This window comes from Pelophylax lessonae, assembly GCF_965119305.1.
Source record: "Pelophylax lessonae genome assembly, chromosome: 2".
NCBI classification, from domain to species: Eukaryota; Metazoa; Chordata; class Amphibia; order Anura; family Ranidae; genus Pelophylax; species Pelophylax lessonae.
In genome coordinates, this window is record NC_138769.1 from 604,093,023 (window position 1) to 604,113,692 (window position 20,670).

A 20,670-nucleotide genomic window follows, 5' to 3' on the forward strand; every position below is an offset into this window, starting at 1 on the left:
GAGAAGAATTGTTAAGGTTACAACTTTAAATATTTGCCCTGGCAATTTATTGAAGCCCTGGCACACTGTTGTGACCTAATGCAAACTTTCTACCTGAAGTGGCCAACAAATGGAACCCTTTATGATTATCAACACTTTCCTGTTTCCTTTTCTATGGAGATTTTTCCAGCGGTTTGGACAGTCGTTTCATCAAATAATTTCTGTTTAGAATTGCCTATTATCAGTCTGTTGTCAACCTCTACTTAGCCCAGTTTTCAAAAGAAATACTAAAATTGGTTATGATCCCATGAGTACATTTTACTTAAAATGACATTAAAATACCAACTCCTTATGATCACATGTATGTTTCAGTTATAGCCATGAGCAAGTGGTCTTTTATTTTTATAGTATCATGTGGGGAACATAACTTTTTTCATTTTAAAGCTCATATAAAATTGAAATGCCCTTTTGTCATAAGAGGAAGTAAGACTGAACAAGTCTTTGTAATGTGTGGCTGTATTATCTGGTGTCTGGTTCAAACAAGTTAGAAAATGAATGTTGATATATTTAGACATTTTTATTACATTACACTTTTTAAGTATTATTTTTGGTATCTCTTAAAGAAGAAGTGCAGCCAAAGCTCGTTTGGCTGTATTTCTCCTGTGGATCACGAGTACAGTTCGTTTTGCACTCCTGTGACTCGTTTTCAGCAGACAGCGGACTGAAGCCCGCTGTCTTCTGATGTCACAAAGCTGGTCCAGGCTCAGGCAAGATCATGACAATAAAATAAAGAAATATATATAAGACTATTTATATCAAGTTGACTGTGCTCATAAACAACCAATGATTGTGAAAAACAGTGCTCATAAAGTCCCACTAAATAATTCTTTGATGCTAAATAGTGAAATAATAGGCAATCTTCTCTAAAATATATAATAAATGGGGAGGTAATATGGCGCTGCCGGATGTAATGTCACAATCAATAACAAGTGATAAATAAGATGTGTTATATCATATAAGAAATAAATAAATATAGTGAACCGATATCTAAAACCGATATGTACCATAATAAATTGTGAAATCTCAATAATAAATATGAATAAATACATAAAATATATGTGGATGTAGTGAAAAGTGCAGATTAGGGTGACATTTGGTCCTATAAAATTACATAAACTGTATTAGGTGTATGACCATAAATATGAAGTGAAAAATAAATTTCTTCTCCAAAACACTTCAATCCAAAAAACACCCAGGAAGGTAAGAATTCCTTCCTCCACCGACATTCACAGAGTAAAGAGAAGGCGCCACTCAGTGAAGCAATAATAACAAATTTATTAAGCTCTCCCATTTAAGACTTACATAAAAGCAAAAAGTGGAGCGTCATGACCCGGCGTCCTTCCTAATTCACCGTGTGCCCGTTGTGGAAGCTGCCAGCAGCCTAAACCAATCCGGGGGCTGAATCAGAGTGTGGCTGTGGCGAACCGCATACCTCACACAAGGACCGTGCGGTCATAGATGAGGAATGGGCGGTTACCGGTTTCGGAGCATGCTCACAACATTTCCTTCTTCTGACCAAATCATTGGAAGGAATTAGGAAGGACGCCGGGTCATGACGCTCCACTTTTTGCTTTTATGTAAGTCTTGATATGAGCTTAATAAATTTGTTATAACTGCTGCACTGAGTGGCGCCTTCTCTTTACTCTGCTTGTGGGACATGTGGGATCTCGCTTCGGCCCTGTAAGAGCTGCCCTCGATGATAGCACTAACACTCTGCTTTTGGAACATTCACCATCAGTCTGGTTAACATCTCACCTATCAAGACTGTCTGGAACAAAGGACCCATCCCCCAGCAAGAGCGCCCATTCATTTTCCTTTTGCACCTACATTCACAGGCCACTCCCCAGACGCGTTTGTCCTCCACTACTGGTAGTCAAAAACAGCATAAAGATACATCCATAAATGTCCCTGAGTTCATCAGATGAAGTAGTTATTCTCAGATAGGGGGGTATAAGAAAACAGAATGGCCTCTCATTGCGCAGTAATCAAACACGGTTATTTCATAAAGGTTAAAATTCCACTTACAGTGTACAATCTTGTTCTCAGTTCTTTAAAAAGCAGGGGACGCTGTTCCGTGTTCCACCTGTGTCCCACGCAGCGGAAATGATGTGTTATGTATCTATGGATACGCATAGGGATAAGGATACGCAACGCGTCACTTCCGCTGTGTGGTCTCATGCTGCATCCACCTAGGTAAGTATAATTCTGCAAAGAAAAACCCATACTTCTCTTTTAAAGTTCAACTAAACTGAAGATTTATCTTATAGAGAACATCTAGAAATGTAAGTTGTGCCTAAGGCAAGCCATAGATGATTCGTTTTTTTTCTTTCCACCATGGTTGGAAGGAAAGAAAACTGCTGAATCCCTCCTGCATTGCTGATGTGTTTTGCTGGCAGAGAGCCTTCCCGGCTGGCAGAACACAATGAATACTGCTAGCGGCTATAGCTTTTCTGAAAAATAGCAGTCCATTTCTTGAATTGTAATTGTACATATACATTTGTGTATATCTACAGTGTGAGATCTAAGGCATCATGTTGACTTTCCTGGTCACTCAGAGTCTGGTGGGCTTCTCTTTTCCCACCTACTATGGTGTTTGGGATTTTTATATCTACCATGGTTTTTTTTTTTGGGGGGGGCGGTCCTGGCCCCTTTTCAATATTTATTTCCTTCTGTTACATTGTATAAAAAAAATAAAAAATCCAAAAAGAAAAGAGGAGTCCCTTCATACTGGATGCAGCAGCTGTGTGGTCCTGGATAAACATCTTTATCTGGTTGTTCCTGTAAATAACTGAATGGCAAGGATTTCAAATAACTTTGCTGGACATTAAGGGTCCATTCACACTAGCGCGACTTGTCAGGCGACTTAGTCGCCTGACAAGTCGCGGTCGGTCGCTCGCCATTGAATAGTACAGGACCCGTTCTAATAGGAGCGACACAAGTCAAAAAAGAAAAAAAGAAAAAGGGTCCTGTACTACTTTGGGGCGACCTGGAGGCGACTTGCATTGACTTCAATTATATGAAGTCCCTGCAAGTCGCACCGCGACTTCACAGGTCACCCCAGCAAGTCGTGTCGCGCCAGTCTGAATGGGCGCTCACTGTAAATATATACAGTATTTATAGGAAACATGAGAGTGAAAAACAATGAGGCTGCAGTTGCTGAGCCTTTCTTCTAAAATTTCTACTTACCTGCCTGCCAGGTGTACCCTTGTGATGCTGACCCTAAAAACCTGATGAAGGTTCTAGCTTTACTTTACTCTAGTAAAAAGACTTCTGTCACTAATATCTTTATCTCCCTTGAAGATCTCTCCTCATTTCCTGTTCTGGTGATCCATTGTCCCCAGTACAGGAAGTGAAGTAAAAGTTCCCCAACAGGGTCACAGAGATATTTTAAACCCTGTAAACTTTCACTGGCCTGAAAATGAAGAAAACACTTTAAGCTGGAGAAATTCTAAGTTTTAATAATAATTTCATTGTTTTGATGCTAGTATTTATCAACTAGGTTATATGTCTCAGAGACAATATTCATAAGCTAGCTGTAGGTAAATTGCAAGCTTCAGTTGTACGTATTGCACTTTACTTTTAGGATGTTGTATTTGTTCATTTACATATAAGTGAAAGTTTACCGCTTGTGACAAGAGTCACTTTGGTTGCGGGGCCTGTGGGACACAGCTTACCTTAGAGAGGTTGGGAAATCGCTCTGTAATGTCAGTTCAGTAGAAGACGATAGTTTATGGCTTAATAAGCAGGTAAAGACCAATCTCACATTCCTCATTACTTACATTTCACCATAGCCTATATGCTGTCGCCACTGAAATCTAAGCTTGGGCAAGCCTTTGAGATATAGATAAAAACTCACGCTAATTTATTGTGGTTTTTTTTTTTTCAGGAAAATATGTGAGAGACTGCAGTGTACTGCTTGGCCATTAAATCACTCCTCACATGTCCAGAAAAGTGCAGGATGGATTTATCGCAGCGTAACTAGACAAGAAATAACTGCCTGAGGAGGATCTGCTGGACTGAGTGAGCTACTGAGATTCCATATCACCATGGCAAACAGCAGCAAGGAGCGTTTATGTGGATCCGGTCCACCAATCGGTCACGTCAATGGATTTCCCCAGTCTGTCTATCCATTTGCTTTTAGTGGAGGCATCAGGAGTTCCCCGCCATTTGAAATGCTTGCCAATGGAAGCTTCTTTAGAAATTTTCCTACCGATCTGCCTAAAGAAATGGCTTCTCTGTGTGAGTATGCACTTAACACTAGTTTATATATATATATTTACTACAGTATATGCTGACCTATCTAACAGGTGTGGGAAACACATAAAGACCCTTAGTGCTCCTCCAGGTCATACTGTATGTGGCCTGCTAACTGAACTAGAATGTTGTGGTCTTAAATAGGGTAGAATTTATTTAGTCATGTTGCTTTCATGTTCATTAAAGTCAGTTTACATTGTTTTGTAGTTACTAGGTACCAAGAACAGGTCATATCAATTTAAAGTAATTAGTAAAGTTACCAGTTCCATGGGATCCAAACTTTAAAGTAATTAATAAAGGAATAGTACTGTATACCAATGACCTATTGCAACCTACTACAGGTTGTCCCCAAGTTACATACATCTGACTTACATACGATACTTACAAACGGAGGGAGACAACAAGAAGTGAGAGGAAATACACCCCATAGGAAGGGAAATTTACTCCTGTAAGAGTTATCATGGGTAAAAAGTAGGGATGCACCGATTCGATATTAGGATCGGATATCGGCGGCGATAATAATAGCTGGATCGGGGGATCGGTAAAATTAACAGATCCACGGGCCGATCCGGTTTTGCTCTTTACATAGCTGTGAGGGAGCATAGAACAGCTGTCAAAGAAAAAAAAAAAAGAGCCTCCTGCAAATGCCTGTCAGAGCCAGTTCACATAGGAGCAACCCGACTTGCCGGGGCGACCTGTGAAGTCGCGGTGCACAGCGCGCACCGCGACCTCGGAGCGGCATGCACAGACTTCATATCATTGAAGTCAATGCAGGTAGTACAGGACCCTTTTTCTAAGTCGGAGTGACTTGTGTCGCTCCTATTAGAACGGGTCCTGTGCTAATCTATGGCGAGCGACCCACGGCGACTTGTCAGGCGACCAGGTCGCCTGACATGTCGCCCCAGTGTGAACCGGCTCTCAGTCTCCCAGTTAAGTAAACACAATGCATACAATGTATCTTTTCGTTCCGTCTGCCAGGGGAGGGAAGTTTAACCTCTTAAATGTACAATTTTATAAGGTATCTACCGATCCGGAAGTATTATTTTGTTATAAGCTCAGAAAACAGTACTTCCGGATCGGACTCGGGATCGGCGATTTCACAAGCAAAAGATCGGCATCGGGATCGGGACCAAAAAAGTCGGATCGGTGCATCCCTAGTAAAAAGGTGCTTCCACTGAAGCTTTATCACCAATCCTTTTTTCCACGACAACCCAAAATTTTGAAAACCTAATTGTCACAGGGACAGAAAGTGAGGTGAAATCTTCTGAACGGGGCACAGACAGCAAAACAAACACCACAGGGGTGTTAAACCTTCCCTATGCTATCCAAAAAATTACTTTTTTGCCTGACGTTACACTTAAAAATGTACCGGTTCCAACTAACATACGAATTCAACTTAAGAACAAACCTACAGAACCTATCGTGTTTGTAACCCGGGGACTGCCTGTACAGCTAATTCCATTGGCTGCCTCACGATTGCTGGCCTTTGTGAATGTCTTTTGGTTTAGACACAATTTTCCAGACTCTTCTGTGTACAGAGAGGAGTATAATACCACATAGTTATAACACCACTGGTTGGCTGCTAATTGGAATTATAGAAAAAATTCACACATGTAGAAATGTTCCTTTTGTTAGCCTTATAAAAAGAAACAATAAGGGTATATTCTGCATTAACGTACTCTGGTTTTGTGGTCCCAGAGGAACTGAATGACCACGTAGAACAAGACCAGTGGATCTTCATTTTGGTAATTCTTACACTGGTGCTTACACAAAGCCTCATTGGAAATTTCTAGTTCCTAGTGAAGTGGGTTGCAAAACCAATATTCCTCCGACATTTCCTATCTTGAAGCCGATTTTTTATTAATGTAAATAAGTTTCAGTTTTCTTTATGTAGAAATACTAATAAAGACTTCTGCTTTTAGCTGTCTGGATTTCCACCACAGCGCACTTCATGTGACTTATTTCATACAGTTTTCTATAAATGTTAGATTTTTCCCAGGTGTGACATCATTGCTTTTTAAATATACGTAAGTTATTTTGTAAATGGTCTTTTCTCATATGTAAGCAGTCACCAAAGTTATGTGTTTTGACTAGTTTGCTGCAGGCTTGATGTAGATTGGTTCATATATGACTGCAGGTCAAGTCTAGATTGTCTGAGCTCTCTCAATCAATGGCTCATTTATCAACTTGTCATTAGTAAGAACTGTCTGCATTGCTCTGTAAAAGCCAATAACCCTTCAGCTTTCATATTTCACTTTGGTTTGACGATTGCTTGCTGTGGGACATAACTCTCAAATTAAATCAAAAAAGGACAACTGATGTATTGCTATCATTAATAAGTACAGGCATACAGTGCAAAGAGAAGTAACAGTAAAAGTGCAATAAAGGTACAGTGGTTCTAAAGCCTAAACATTTTTTACTGAAATACATTCCTTGCATTAGGGTAAAAAATGTTTAGGCATCAGCATCCCCTTCACTTTTACTTATCTGAGCCCTCATTTGGTCCAGCGCTGTGCATGTTTGCAGCTCTTCTCTCCCCTCACTTTGGGTCTCGCTGGCTTTGCTGGCGTACTGGGAGCCACTTGCTCCCAGTGCTGTCAATCAAAGCCAGTGGGGGGGGGGGGGGTCAGGGGGCAAGGGACAGGGGGCCGGGGGGGGCAGGGAAAGTCTTACTGTCTGTGGCAATGGACGTAACCACAGGGCTCAGGAGCGAGTAAACACAAGTGCCCCCATGGGAGGTGGCTTCCCATAGATAGAGGAATCCACCCTGTTGGGACATTGCATTCTGATAGCAAGACTCTTTGCTGTCAGTATACACTGATCAGCTGCTACAGCTGGAGTTGATCTGAAGATTGACTTCTGAGGAACAGGGATGGCCACACATGGATTGAAATTTGGCCAGTCCCTGCTGAATCTGTCCATCTATGGCCAGCTTTTGTTTTTAAATTGGCCAAAGATTTCTTGACATTCTGTTCATGAGCCCACAGTTCAATATAGCAAATAATCGATTCTCTATGCACGCTAACAAAGTGGATGGATAGAAGTTCACTTCTGCCTATTGCATTCAGGCAGCCGTAGCACCCATGTTTGCCCTTATACCTGAACAGCGACTGTTTGGCTGATAATTGTTGGTGAGCTGGGTGGTGGCTTGAACTTCGGCAGATTTAGCAGGAATCGGACAAAATTCAAACCGTATGTGACAATCTTTGCTTAGAACTTAAAGAATAAGTAGGCTTTAACAGAAAGTGTGCTTTTTCTTTCTACACCCCCCCTTTCCCAAAATACAGTAACCCATCCTACCCTGTCCCCCCTTTCCCAAAATACAGTAACCCATCCTACCCTGGCCCCCCTTTCCCAAAATACAGTAACCCATCCTACCCTGGCCCCCCTTTCCCAAAATACAGTAACCCATCCTTCCCTGCCCCCCCTTTCCCAAAATACAGTAACCCATCCTACCCTGGCCCCCCTTTCCCAAAATACAGTAACCCATACTACCCTGGCCCCCCTTTCCCAAAATACAGTAACCCATCCTTCCCTGCCCCCCCTTTCCCAAAATACAGTAACCCATCCTACCCTGCCCCCCCTTTCCCAAAATACAGTAACCCATCCTACCCTGCTACCCCTTTCCCGAAATACAGTAACCCATCCTTCCCTGCCCCCCCTTTCCCAAAATACAGTAACCCATCCTACCCTGCCCCCCCTTTCCCAAAATACAGTAACCCATCCTACCCTGCTACCCCTTTCCCGAAATACAGTAACCCATCCTTCCCTGCCCCCCCTTTCCCAAAATACAGTAACCCATCCTACCCTGCCCCCCCCCTTTCCCAAAATACAGTAACCCATCCTACCCTGCTACCCCTTTCCCGAAATACAGTAACCCATCCTTCCCTGCCCCCCCTTTCCCAAAATACAGTAACCCATCCTACCCTGGCCCCCCTTTCCCAAAATACAGTAACCCATCCTACCCTGTCCCCCCTTTCCCAAAATACAGTAACCCATCCTACCCTGGCCCCCCTTTCCCAAAATACAGTAACCCATCCTACCCTGGCCCCCCTTTCCCAAAATACAGTAACCCATCCTTCCCTGCCCCCCCCTTTCCCAAAATACAGTAACCCATCCTACCCTGGCCCCCCTTTCCCAAAATACAGTAACCCATCCTACCCTGCCCCCCCCTTTCCCAAAATACAGTAACTCGTCCTACCCTGCCCCCCCTTTCCCAAAATACAGTAACCCATCCTACCCTGCCCCCCCTTTCCCAAAATACAGTAACCCATCCTACCCTGCCCCCCCTTTCCCAAAATTCAGTAACCCATTCTACCCTGGCCCCCCTTTCCCAAAATACAGTAACCCATCCTACCCTGGCCCCCCTTTCCCAAAACCCAGTAACCCATCCTACCCTGGCCCCCCTTTCCCAAAACCCAGTAACCCATCCTACTCTGCCCCAGCTTAATACTTACCTGTATCCTGCAGCCTCAGCCTTCCACAATGCTTACATCTTGTGATTAGGATGCCCCCATTTTGTGGGGACAGAATGGATGTTACATTTTGGACTATTCAAACTGAGCATTTGATGAAAAACACTTTTAGTGAAACTACTTAACATTTCAAGGTCACCTTGGGCTTGGCCCTATCTGCCCTCTGAGATGTGATGGGTAACTTCACTTACCAACAGGAAGACTTAAGAGGCAGAGACAAACTCAATGAAAAATTAAGGTTAGCATATAATTTCAGCTGCCTATGTCTCTGGGTCTACTGGTCATTTTGAAAATGTGGTATTCACTCATGGTAACCTCTGCTTATAAATTATTTACCATATAATACATTTTCATCACGCCAGCAACCAGTCAAATATAAATAACCAGAATAAAGATAGATAGTTGCAAAGCAGTGCTATTTTTGTCAAAGAAATTAACACTATTTTAGTCTAAAATACGAAAAAAAATGAAATGAACAACATTTAAAACTAAATTCAAATTTGACGTAAAATATGAACACTGGTTATAAATCACAACGGCTAAATCTGTGTCTATAGTGCATGTTCAAACCTTAATAGCATGAATAATAACATGTTATTAGATTTTTTGTTTTTACTCCAGGAGTATATAATAAGTTTGGAATTTCTAAAGAAATACTTAAATAATGCATTACAGTACAATTTACCTAAACCCGTTTGCTTTTAGTCGACTAAAATACGACTAAAACTAAAACAATTCATCTAAAACAATTCAGATGACTAAAATACGACTAAAACTAAAACAATTCAACTAAAACAATTCAGATGACTAAAATACGACTAAAACTAAAACAATTCAACTAAAACAATTCAGATGACTAAAATACGACTAAAACTAATATGGCATTTAAGTCAAAAGACTATGACTAAAATGAAATTAAAACTTCAGGTAAAAATGAAGACTGTTACAAAGTTCTATTTACTGGTGTGAGGTCAGTATTAGGTGGCTGTAAATTAAGGGACCCATCCGTAGATCCTCAGGAGGTAATGAAGAGTACATCTGACTTGTCGCTGCCCAACCTGCCCAGTCGTCCCTTTTATCAATGACAAGAGTGAAGGAGAGTGGTGACATTGCGCCAACTCTATGTCGCCGATAAATAATAAAGGCTTGCAGAATGACATTTATGACATTTCCCTAACTTCTTCCAGAATATACTTGAGGCAAGCACCTTAATTACGTTTTAATGTCACAAGCATTGTCACTTCCAGTCGTTTGAGGTCACATTAGACAAATGTCAGTCACAGAACACAAAAGCCCATCTGTCCCCAGATTACTAGGCTGTTTGAGGTAACTAAGAAGAGATGTTCTGTGACAAAGCCTGGGGTTATGCACAACGGTGGCAGTACCTGCGTTTTAGGCACATCTCAGTTAAGTTGGAAAGAAACCGTGCCAAGTTGGTATTTTTACACGAGACAAATTGTTCCATCAGGAGAACCGCACCCATGGGTGCAGTGGCTCATAGTTGTGACTCTTAACATATAATTATTTTTGTTATAATAATAATAATCAAGAATACATTCTCCAGGGCACTCCTGAGGGAGGGGTGCGACGTTCCTGTCTTTTTGTCTGTTTACATCAACCTCCATATTCCTTCACTCATTGTTTACTAGCATCTCCTGCCTCCGTACTTCACATTTTCCAGCTTCCTTTCAGAGATCTCTCAACACAACAAATAATTATGTGTAATTGGCTGCTGTCCTCAGAGAAATATTACTTTCAATGAAAATATTGTGGCTATGTTTCAGAAAAGCTGTTTGTACATGTTGTGTTAGATTGTAGCTGTCATCCTTTTCACATTAATGAAGTTATATTACAATGTGCAATGAGGGTGTCAACCACTTACATTTCAGTTTGCGGTAGCCATGGAAAGATCAATTCCTATTGGCATTCTAATGCCTGTCTTGATTTTCACACTGAATATACACTGATCATCGATAACATTATGACCACCCACCTAATATCGAGTAGGTCCCAGTTTTGCCACCAAAACAGCCCTGACCCTTCAAGGCCTGGACTCCATTAGACCTCTGAAGGTATGCTTTTAAGCCTCCGTTGGCTTGCCTTCTTCCCATATTGCATTCTGATGCCATCTCTTCCCCAGTTAACCTCCCTGGCGGTATGATTCTTTCCGATTTCAGGTGCTGAAAGCGGTACCATTACTTTGCATTTAATTCTTAAGAATGAGCAGCCCAAACCAACTATTTACATATGATTTTTTTTTTACTGTGCGTTCTTCTTTATAACATTTCGGGTATGATAAAATTTGAAACACAAAATCATAAATTATAATGCAATAAATAACTATAAGTATGTATGTATGTATATATGTATATACTATATATATATATATATATATATATATATATATATATATATATATATGTATACATATATTTTATATATATATGTATACATATATTTTATATATATATATATATATATATATATATATATACATATATATATATATACGTGTATATATATATATATATATATACATAAAAAGTACAGTAAAACTGCAGGAAAGGGCACTGGGGGGCAAACTAATGTGAATTTATTTTATTTTGCAATATATCAGTGTGTTTGGTGTTTTACTTTTGAATTTACCGCCGGTTCCACCCCCCTGCAAGCGTCACGTCGCAGGAGACGGAAGGCGGGGCACACAGAGCATCGGGAAGAAGATCCGCCACCGCACACCACTGGGATACATCACTGGATCCCGGGGACAAGGTGAGTACCCTCTCTACCAGGATCCAGCTTACTGCTTTTGGCACTGAAATTTAACCCTGAGCCACATTCGGGAATACCGCTAGGAAGGTTAAGCGACACACATGCATCCAGTCATCCTCATTATGTAAAAGAAAATGTGATTAAATGGACAAGGCCACCTTCTTCTATTGGTTGAGGACACAGGTCAGCATGGGCACCCTGATCGGTCTGCGGCTACACAGACCCATACACAACAAACTGTAATGCACTGGGTCTTTGACACCTTTCTATCAGAACCAGTATTAACTTTATCAGCAGTTTGAGCTATAGTAGCTCCTTTACTAGATTGGACTACACAGGCCTTCTCTTCCCCCCGTGCATCAATGAGCCTTGGCCACTCATAACCCTGTTACTGGTTTTCCTTCCTTGAACCACTTTTGGTAGGTCCTGACCACTGCAGACCAGGAACATCCCACAACAGCTGCAGTTTTGGAGATGCTTTGACCCAATTGTCTACCCATTACAATTTGGTCCTTGTCAAAGTCACTCAAATCCTTCTGCTTGCCCATTCACTCTGCTTTCAACACATCAACTTCTGGGACAACTTGCACACTTGTTGCCTAATACATCCCACCCACTTTCAGGTGCCATTGTAAAGAGATGTTGTTGTTCACTTTACCTGCCAGTGGGCATAATGGTATGGCTGATCGGTGTATGGTCAAAGTTGCTGCCATGCAACATGTGTGGGGTCAGCTTTGGCTAGATGTGCGTCTAGGCCATGTTAAAAATAAAATAAGTGGTTGGACAGTGACTGGGAATCTCAGAAGTCTTACTGCTTGCGCACAGCTTTTGAGAGCGTTGCTGTATATTGATCTTCCCCTAATACTAATATAACTAATATATCCAATTATAAAATCAAACTATTTGAGCTGTCAGTTCTGTCCTATTTTTTGAGTAACTGCACTATACAGCATCATAGAACATTACCAACTATTGGATATACATAGGAGTATATTGTTTTGTTTTTTTATGTTGAATTATGTGTGTGAGAAGTTTTTTGCTTCATTCTAATGAACCTTAATATCTGGTACACACAGGCAGTTTTTTTTTTTTTTTTCAACCCAGTGGGCTGAACAAAAAAAAAAACCGAGGAGTTCACTGTACTAACTATACAATGTTAGTACAGAATTCTCCCCTCTGAACTATTGTGTTTCGACAGGGGAACCAGCACCCCCCTTCCCCACCAGAACACGCCGGTCAGCGCTTGCAGCCATTGCATCAAGTGCAGATTGGCTGCTGACTTTCCAGCATGCCCGTTCGACAGAAGCCAGGCTGCTGTGCACACTGGCCAAATGTCAGCCGGTTTCTGTTAAACCAGCTGAAACCACCCTATATTCGGCCCGCGTGTACCAGCCTTTACATTCCACAAGCAATGAAATTCTCCTGTATATCTACCAACAACTATGTTGTGCACGCACCTGCCTAATTATATACTAAGTGATTGGCTAGTTTAAGTAGGTCCTCATTTTACAAAGTTTTTGATGTGCTAAAGTTGACTGTTCAAAGATTGTACCTTGTTTGATGACCCTAAGTCTGAACTCCATACAGATATGAAAAAAAAACAATAAATGCAGTTAAATGCTTGAATTTGACTGCAGCAGTACTCAGGCTGAAGCTAGCTATACATGGCTCAATTTACAACCAATTCCTGCTGGATTGGCCAAAATGTGAGCCATGGGCAGCCCTGTCAGCACTACCAGGCGTGACAAAAGTTGATTATTGAGCCGGGAAAATTATCAGCTAAACAGTGACTGCATCCAGTGGACTCATGCATTCTGGGTTTAAAAATTGCCGCTTTTGGCATTTTCTTTCAGCCTGTAAAAGAATGTCTATGTGGGGTGGATTTACTGAAGGCAATTAGACTGTGTACTTTGCAGGTCCAGTTGTACTAATTTTCCCCTGAGCACAGTAAATGTGGTAAAGCTCTACTGATTTCCATCATCCAATCCTCTGCAAGCAAAAATACTGTTTTTTTTTTTTTTTAATTTTCCTTTCACTTAATTGGGTATTCTTTACAAAGTGAAGTTTCACCACGTTCACTAAATGAGTGCAACTGTACTTGCAAAGATCACAGTCTATTTGCATTTTGTAAATCCACCCCACTGTGTCCATGCATACACAGTATTAGAAGAGGAGTATTTACAGGCTGAAATAAATCCATGTTCTTGTGAGTAGCTTAAAAGAATAGAAAAGGCTTTGAGAAAAAAAACAAAGACCTTACACTCACGTAGTTGGGGAAGCATCAATCTGATGTTGCATCTGTCCCCTGCCAGCTTTGTAATGAGATCAAACACCACTGATTACTCAGTTCTCCCCCTGCGCTCTGAGCAGACAGCGGGGACTATCAGTCTCCAGCTCTCTGCTCAGCGTTCCCTGGAGTTGGACTGTGGAGGGGGTGGAAATGGCTGGCTCAGGCTCTTGGTCAATCACTAAGATGCTGAGCCGGGTCCCAGTCTAGACTTCTGATCAGGACCTTTTCAGAGCTAAAATACAGGAGTGCAGAACGAACTGCACTCCTGTAATCCATAGAAGTACAACCAAAAAGGCTTTGAATGTACTTCTCCTTTAAATGCAGAAAAATGCTATATGTGTCTAGACGCATCTAAATGCGCATAAACACTAGATGTGTATAGCGTTTGAGCGTTAATGCATTCCAATGGCCAGAATAAATAGATATTCTGGCCAGTAGAATGCATGTATGCTCAAAGGCTATATAGGTCTAAATGCGCATAAATACGCTTAAACAAATGTGCAGTATGCAGTTGTGTATTTTTTAAGCCATATTTTCCTTCCAGCAGTTCTGGTGTTCAGAGGGACTTTTCCAGATGCCCGTGTGTATGAGGCCCAAGATGCAGTTACTGTTCAGGTATTCAGACAGCCACAAGTGCTGTGGGTGTCTGAATGAAATAGCTGCCAGTGGAGATTACTATGGACTAAACAAGAGCAATCTAAAAGTATATGGCTAGTTTAATAGAGAGAAGGGCAGTACTTGAAGCCAGTCAGATATGTATTCGCATGTACTGATACATGCTGGCAAGAAAGCAGAGATATGACCTTATCAGTCTGCTGATCTTTCATTGTCCAATTGCAGGCTGGGGCGCAAAAATGACTTAAAGGGTAACTCCGCTTTTGTGGGGGAAAAAAATAGCAAATAAAGAAAAAATAATATAGCGTATACAATTGCGACACAAATCATATTCAAATTGAATGTTATTACAAATTACCTTTCCCTTTCAATCTGCAGCTGTTGTAATTTTCTGAAAATGCAATGCAATATGGCTACCTGGACCTGTTCTGTACACAGAATGTATACTGACCACACCCCAGAAACATAATTTCCTGCTTGTGTGATTGGCTCACCAATTTTCTCAGAAGTCTGCACTAAGATACAAGTCAGATTTCTGCAACAAAAATGTCATTTTTGGTGAGATACTCCCAATAGGATCACATCTAAAGGGATGCAGACCCACTCAGCACAGACACACAGAGGAACAAACAGGGATTTCTTCAGAATAACAAAAGCTAGATATCTGCAACAAAGTTTGGTAAAATCCTTTTAATGCACATAAATGACCCAGAGGGGAATGTTTTTTTTTCAACAAAAGTGGAGTTACGCTTTAAATACGATGGATCTCAGCTAGTATAGCAGGGAATGGCCCAAGATTCGATCCATCTATGGGCAGGCTGGTTGTACCATCAATGGACCCCATAAAAACTAGCCTGTCAGATTTTTTTAATGCGATTACAATGCCAATGGCAGTGATTAATGTGTCCTGCCAGCAGGGAAGGCTCCCCTCTTGCAGAACACAATAGCACAGTGAGAGGGATTCCCCCATCATCACTGATTGTGTTGATGGGAGAATCAATTAATTTTCTTTTCTTCCACTCATGATGGAAGGAAAGAAAATTGCATAATGTGTGAGCTGGTTAATTTGTGTTATTTGAGTGCAGAAGACAATAGTCAGGCCAGGAGACTGGCTGTGCTAGGTGACAGACAGGGACAGGATGGGCATAAATACAAATCATTTGGCTAGTAAAACTATGCTTCTATAGCTGTTTGCCTGGAGTTCCACTTTGAAGTAGATGAAAACCCTAAATGAAGGATATTTGGATTGTTAAAGTGACGTGTATCTTGAACAATTGCTTTTGTTTTTAGATCAAATACATGCTTTAGCAATTTTTTTAAAATCTTTGTTGCATTAGAATGTTTCTAATCTTCTGCTGCCTCTTTGCAGCCACTTCTTGTCTACATGCTTGTCCTCCAGTGATGGCTGTATGCCATTTCACAGGGTGACAACAACCAATTCCTGTCTACGTGCTTGCACTCCAGTGATGACTGCATGCCATTTCACAGGGTGGCAAAAACCACTTTCTGTCTACATGCTTTCACTCCAGTGATGACTGCATGCCATTTCACAGGGTAACAACAACCACTTCCTGTCTACATGCTTGCACTCCAGTGATGACTGCATGCCATTTCACAGGGTAACAACAACCACTTCCTGTCTACATGCTTGCACTCCAGTGATGACTGCATGCCATTTCACAGGGTAACAACAACCACTTCCTGTCTACATGCTTGCACTCCAGTGATGACTGCATGGCATTTCTCAGGGTGACAGCAACCACTTCCTGTCTACATGCTTGCACTCCAGTGATGGCTGCATGCCATTACCAAGGATGACAACAACCACTTCCTGTCTACATGCATGCACTCCAGTGATGACTTCATGGCATTTCTGAGCGTAACAGTATTTTTATGTGTGTAAAATTGAAACCTGTAGCCTCCATTGAAAGCATGTGTGAGTGATAGGGCAGGAGTTCAATTGGGAGACAGGGACAGTGTGTTGTCACCCTATAAGAGCAAGTGGCAGAACAGGGACTGCAGGATTTTTATTTTAATGAAAGCTTTAGATTTTAAAAAACAAAATGTATTTTTAAAACTACCAGTACGTTCAACTGAAAAACCACAAAAGTAACATATTGCAGGTTACCAGTCCTTAGATGTGGTGGCTGAATTCTTTTTCAGGCTAAGGACATTTTCTGAAAGTACAGAAAAACAGCTGTTGGTCTTGCTAGAAATTCATAGTGTTTGTAATGGAACTGAGATCTCAAAAATGTCATCAGCTCTCACCAGCTTTCTTCAGGTGAACTACAAAATACACACCCCATGTTATAGTGAAAAGGGGAGGTGTTCTGTAGTCCTGCCCTATGGTGACGAAGCTGCTCCTCTCTTGATACAGTACAGTGAGTAAGTTATTGGAGGTGTGTTACTGTCAAAAATCACCAGGTGCAAATAAAGAAAAAAAAAGAATGAAATGAGAAAACAAATGCAGCCACTACATCTGAGGACTGCTAAGCTGCAATATATGAGATAATACCAGCCCCACAAAATAAAGCACATCCTTGCAGGCAATGTCCAAGGCATACCTCCTAACTTTAAAAGCTAGAACAAGTGGGAAACCTTTGGTGTTAAAATATTTTCAGCAAAAGACACTCCTTTGCCCTTCTACCATTTATTTCATATACTGTAGGTAAGAGGAACAACATTCCATCCATCTGACCAATAGTTTTTAAATCTATAAAACACATTCATTTACATGATTGACTGCAACATAACAATATAAAGAAGTCTGACAGTTTAATAGCACATACATTTATTGCAGCTATACATCAGGTTTAAAACAGGGTCAGTTTAGGATAAAAGAAGAATGGCAGCATATGGGACCGAATTGATGGACAGTTGGGAGCCATGCCAAGGAATCATTGGGAGGGCACTTCCTACACTTCCCAAAAGATTCCATAGAGCAACATGGTGCCGCACACAGTGTTTCTCAGGACCAATAGTCCAATAGCTGATTTTATAGATTTCTCTGGGTTTTTTTTTGCTTAAAAATAGCAAAAATATTACACTTACCAGCTCTGTGTATTGGTTTTACACAGAGTGGCCCAGATCCTTCTCTTCTCGGGTCCCTGGCTGAAGCTCCTGGCCCCTCCCTCCTGACGAGTGTCCCCACAGCAAGCAGCTTTCTATGGGGGCACCTGAGCCGAGCTGAAGCTCTGTGTGTCTATTCAGACACGGAGCCCCATCTAGGCCCCTCCCCCTCTCGTTCCTCATCGGCTCACTAACTTTGATTGACAGCAGCGGGAGCAAATGGCGCTCCGCTGCTGTCTCAGCCAATGAGGAGGAGAGTCCTGGGCAACCGAGTCTCTCCTGCAACATCACTGGAAAAAGATGGGCTCAGGTAAGTATTAGGGGAGCTGAGGGGGGCTGTTGCACATAGAAGGTTTTTTATCTGAATACATTAAGAAAAAAAACTTCTGCCTTTGCAATCATTTTAAAGAAGTCCTTTTTCTGATGGTCCAGACATTAAACCCAGCAAGGGAGGTGATGTCAATCACAATGCTGCATAGAGGCACTTAGATTGCTTGTTACTAGATGTATTCAGATTCAAGTGTCAGTCTACCCAAAAGTTATGTTTTTAGATATACAGTGGTGATCGAAAGTTTGGGCACCCCAGGTAAAAATTTGTATTACTGTGCATAAAAAAGCCAAGGAAAGATGGCAAAATCTCCAAAAGGCATCAAATTACAGATTAGACATTCTTATAATATGTCGATAAAAGTTAGATTTTTTTTCCATCATTGACACTTTCAAAATTACAGAAAACAAAAAAATGGCATCTGCAAAGTTTGGGCACCCTGCCGAATTTATAGCATGCACTGCCCCTCCCTATGCAAGGCTGAGACCTGCCAGTGTCATGGATTGTTCTCAATCATCATCTGGGAAGACCAGGTGATGTCAATCTCAAAGGTTTTAAATGCCTAGACTCATCTGACCTTGCCCCAACAATCAGCACCATGGGATCTTCTAAGCAGTTGTCTAGAAAACTGAAACTGAAAATAGTTGACGCTCACAAAGCTGGAAAAGGCTATAAGAAGATAGCAAAGCATTTTCAGATGTCAATATCCTCTGTTTGGAATGTAATTAAGAAATGGCAGTCATCAGGAACAGTGGAAGTTGAAGCAAGATCTGGAAGACAAAGAAAAATATCAGACAGAACAGCAAGCAGAATTGTGAGAAAAACAATTCAAAACCCACGTTTGACTACACGATCCCTCCAGAAAGATCTGGCAGACACTGAAGTTGTGGTACACTATTCCACTATAAAGAGATACTTGTACAAATATGGTCTTCATGGAAGAGTCATCAGAAGAAAACCTCTTCTATGTCCTCACCACAAAAATCTGCGTTTGAACTTTGCAAATGAACATATAGACAAGCCTGATGCATTTTGGAAACAAGTTCTGTGGACCGATGAGGTTAAAATTGAACTTTTTGGCCGGAATGAGCAAAGGTACGTTTGGAGAAGAAGGGGCACAGTATTTAATGAAAAGAACCTCTGTCCAACTGTTAAGCATGGGGGTGGATCAATGATGCTTTGGGGTTGTATTGCAGCCAGTGGCACAGGGAACATCTCATGAGTAGAAGGAAAAATTGATTCAATAAAATTCAGCAAATTTTGGATGGTAACTTTATGCCATCTGTGAAAAAGCTGAAGTTAAAGAGAGGATGGCTTCTACAAATGGATAATGATCCTAAACACACCTCAAAATCCACGGGGGATTACATTGAGAGGCGTAAACTGAAGGTTTTGCCATGGCCTTCACAATCTCCTGACCTCAACATAATTTAAAATCTATGGATAGACCTTAAAAGAGCAGTGCGTGACAGACAGCCCAGAAATCTCAAAGAACTGGAAGACTTTTGTAAGGAAGAATGGGCAAAGATACCTCAAACAAGAATTGAAAGAATCTTGGCTGGCTACAAAAAGCGTTTACAAGCTGTGATACTTGCCAAAGGGGGCAGTACAAGATATTAACTCTGCAGGGTGTCCAAACTTTTGCAGGCACCATTTTTTTGTTTTCTGTAATTTTGAAAGTGTAAATGATGGAAATAAAATCTAAATTTTGTTGACATATTATAAGAATGTCTAATCTGTAATTTGATGCCTTTTGGAGATTTTTCCATCTTTCCTTGGCTTCTTTATGCACATTAATACAAATTTTTACCTGGGGTGCCCAAACTTTCGATCACCACTGTACATAGTTCCTGGTAGGCTGAGCCAGCCCCTGGCTTCTTAACCACTTAAGCCCCGGAGGATTTGGCTGCTAAAAGACCAGGGGGTATTTTGCGATTCGGCACTGCGTGACTTTAACGGACAATTGCACGGTCATGCGATGCAGTACCCAAACGAATTTGACGTCCTTTTTTCCCACAAACAGAGCTTTCTTTTGGTGGTATTTGATCACCTGTGCGATTTTTTGATCATGCGCTATAAAAAAAAAAAGAGTGTCAATTTTGCAAAAATAACAATATTTTTCACATTTTTTATATGAAATTCCCCCCAAAAAAAATGTAAAAATCAAAATTTTTTAACATTTTCGGCCAATTTGTTTTATGTTACATATGTTTGGTAAAAAAAATTGCAAAAAGCGTATTTTGATTGGTTTGCACAAAAGTTATCGCATTTACTAACAAAGGGAAAGATTTTTGTCATTTTTGTTGTTTTTTTTTTTAACGCGTAATGGCGGCGATCTGCGATTTTTATTGCGGTACTGCGACATTGCGGCGGACAGATCGGACCCTTGACTGACATTTTTGACACTTTTGGGGTTACCAGTGACATTTCTACAGTAATCAGTGCTATATATATGCACTGTTACTGTAAAATTACACTGGCAGTGAAGGGGTTAACTTTTTTTGAGAGGGAGGGGCTATGTGTGTCCCTAGGGGCGTGATTCTAACTGTGATTGGCTGTAGCTTCAGATGTATGAACAGTGATCAACGGTTCTACATAGTAGAACCGTATGATCATCATTCATACACCGGGGAGAATGACAGGCGGCTTGTTTACACTAGCCGTCTGACTTTCTCCCTCTCCCCCGACGATCGCCGAGTGACCGAGTGGGGGGGGGTCCGTGACCACTCGGGAGCGGGAGCTCGCCTCCGGGGGCGCGCGCTCGCTCCCTAGACCCTCACAGGCTAGCGACGTAGACCTACGTCACTCTGCCTGTGAGGGGCTGACCGCCG

The 20,670-nt window shown here is 41.4% G+C and overlaps 1 protein-coding gene across 2 annotated transcripts in view; it reads left to right on the top strand.

The window, feature by feature from the left end:
- Window positions 1-3,921: 3,921 nt before the first annotated feature.
- The window catches only part of RARG (retinoic acid receptor gamma), a 230,328-nt gene continuing 213,579 nt past the window's right edge, over window positions 3,922-20,670 (top strand). For both annotated transcript variants that reach the window (XM_082245813.1, XM_082245814.1), the window contains exon 1: window positions 3,922-4,278. In XM_082245813.1, the coding sequence (XP_082101939.1) occupies window positions 4,086-4,278 (193 nt within the window). In that variant the 5' untranslated portion in view covers window positions 3,922-4,085. The remainder of the gene's footprint in view (window positions 4,279-20,670) is intronic.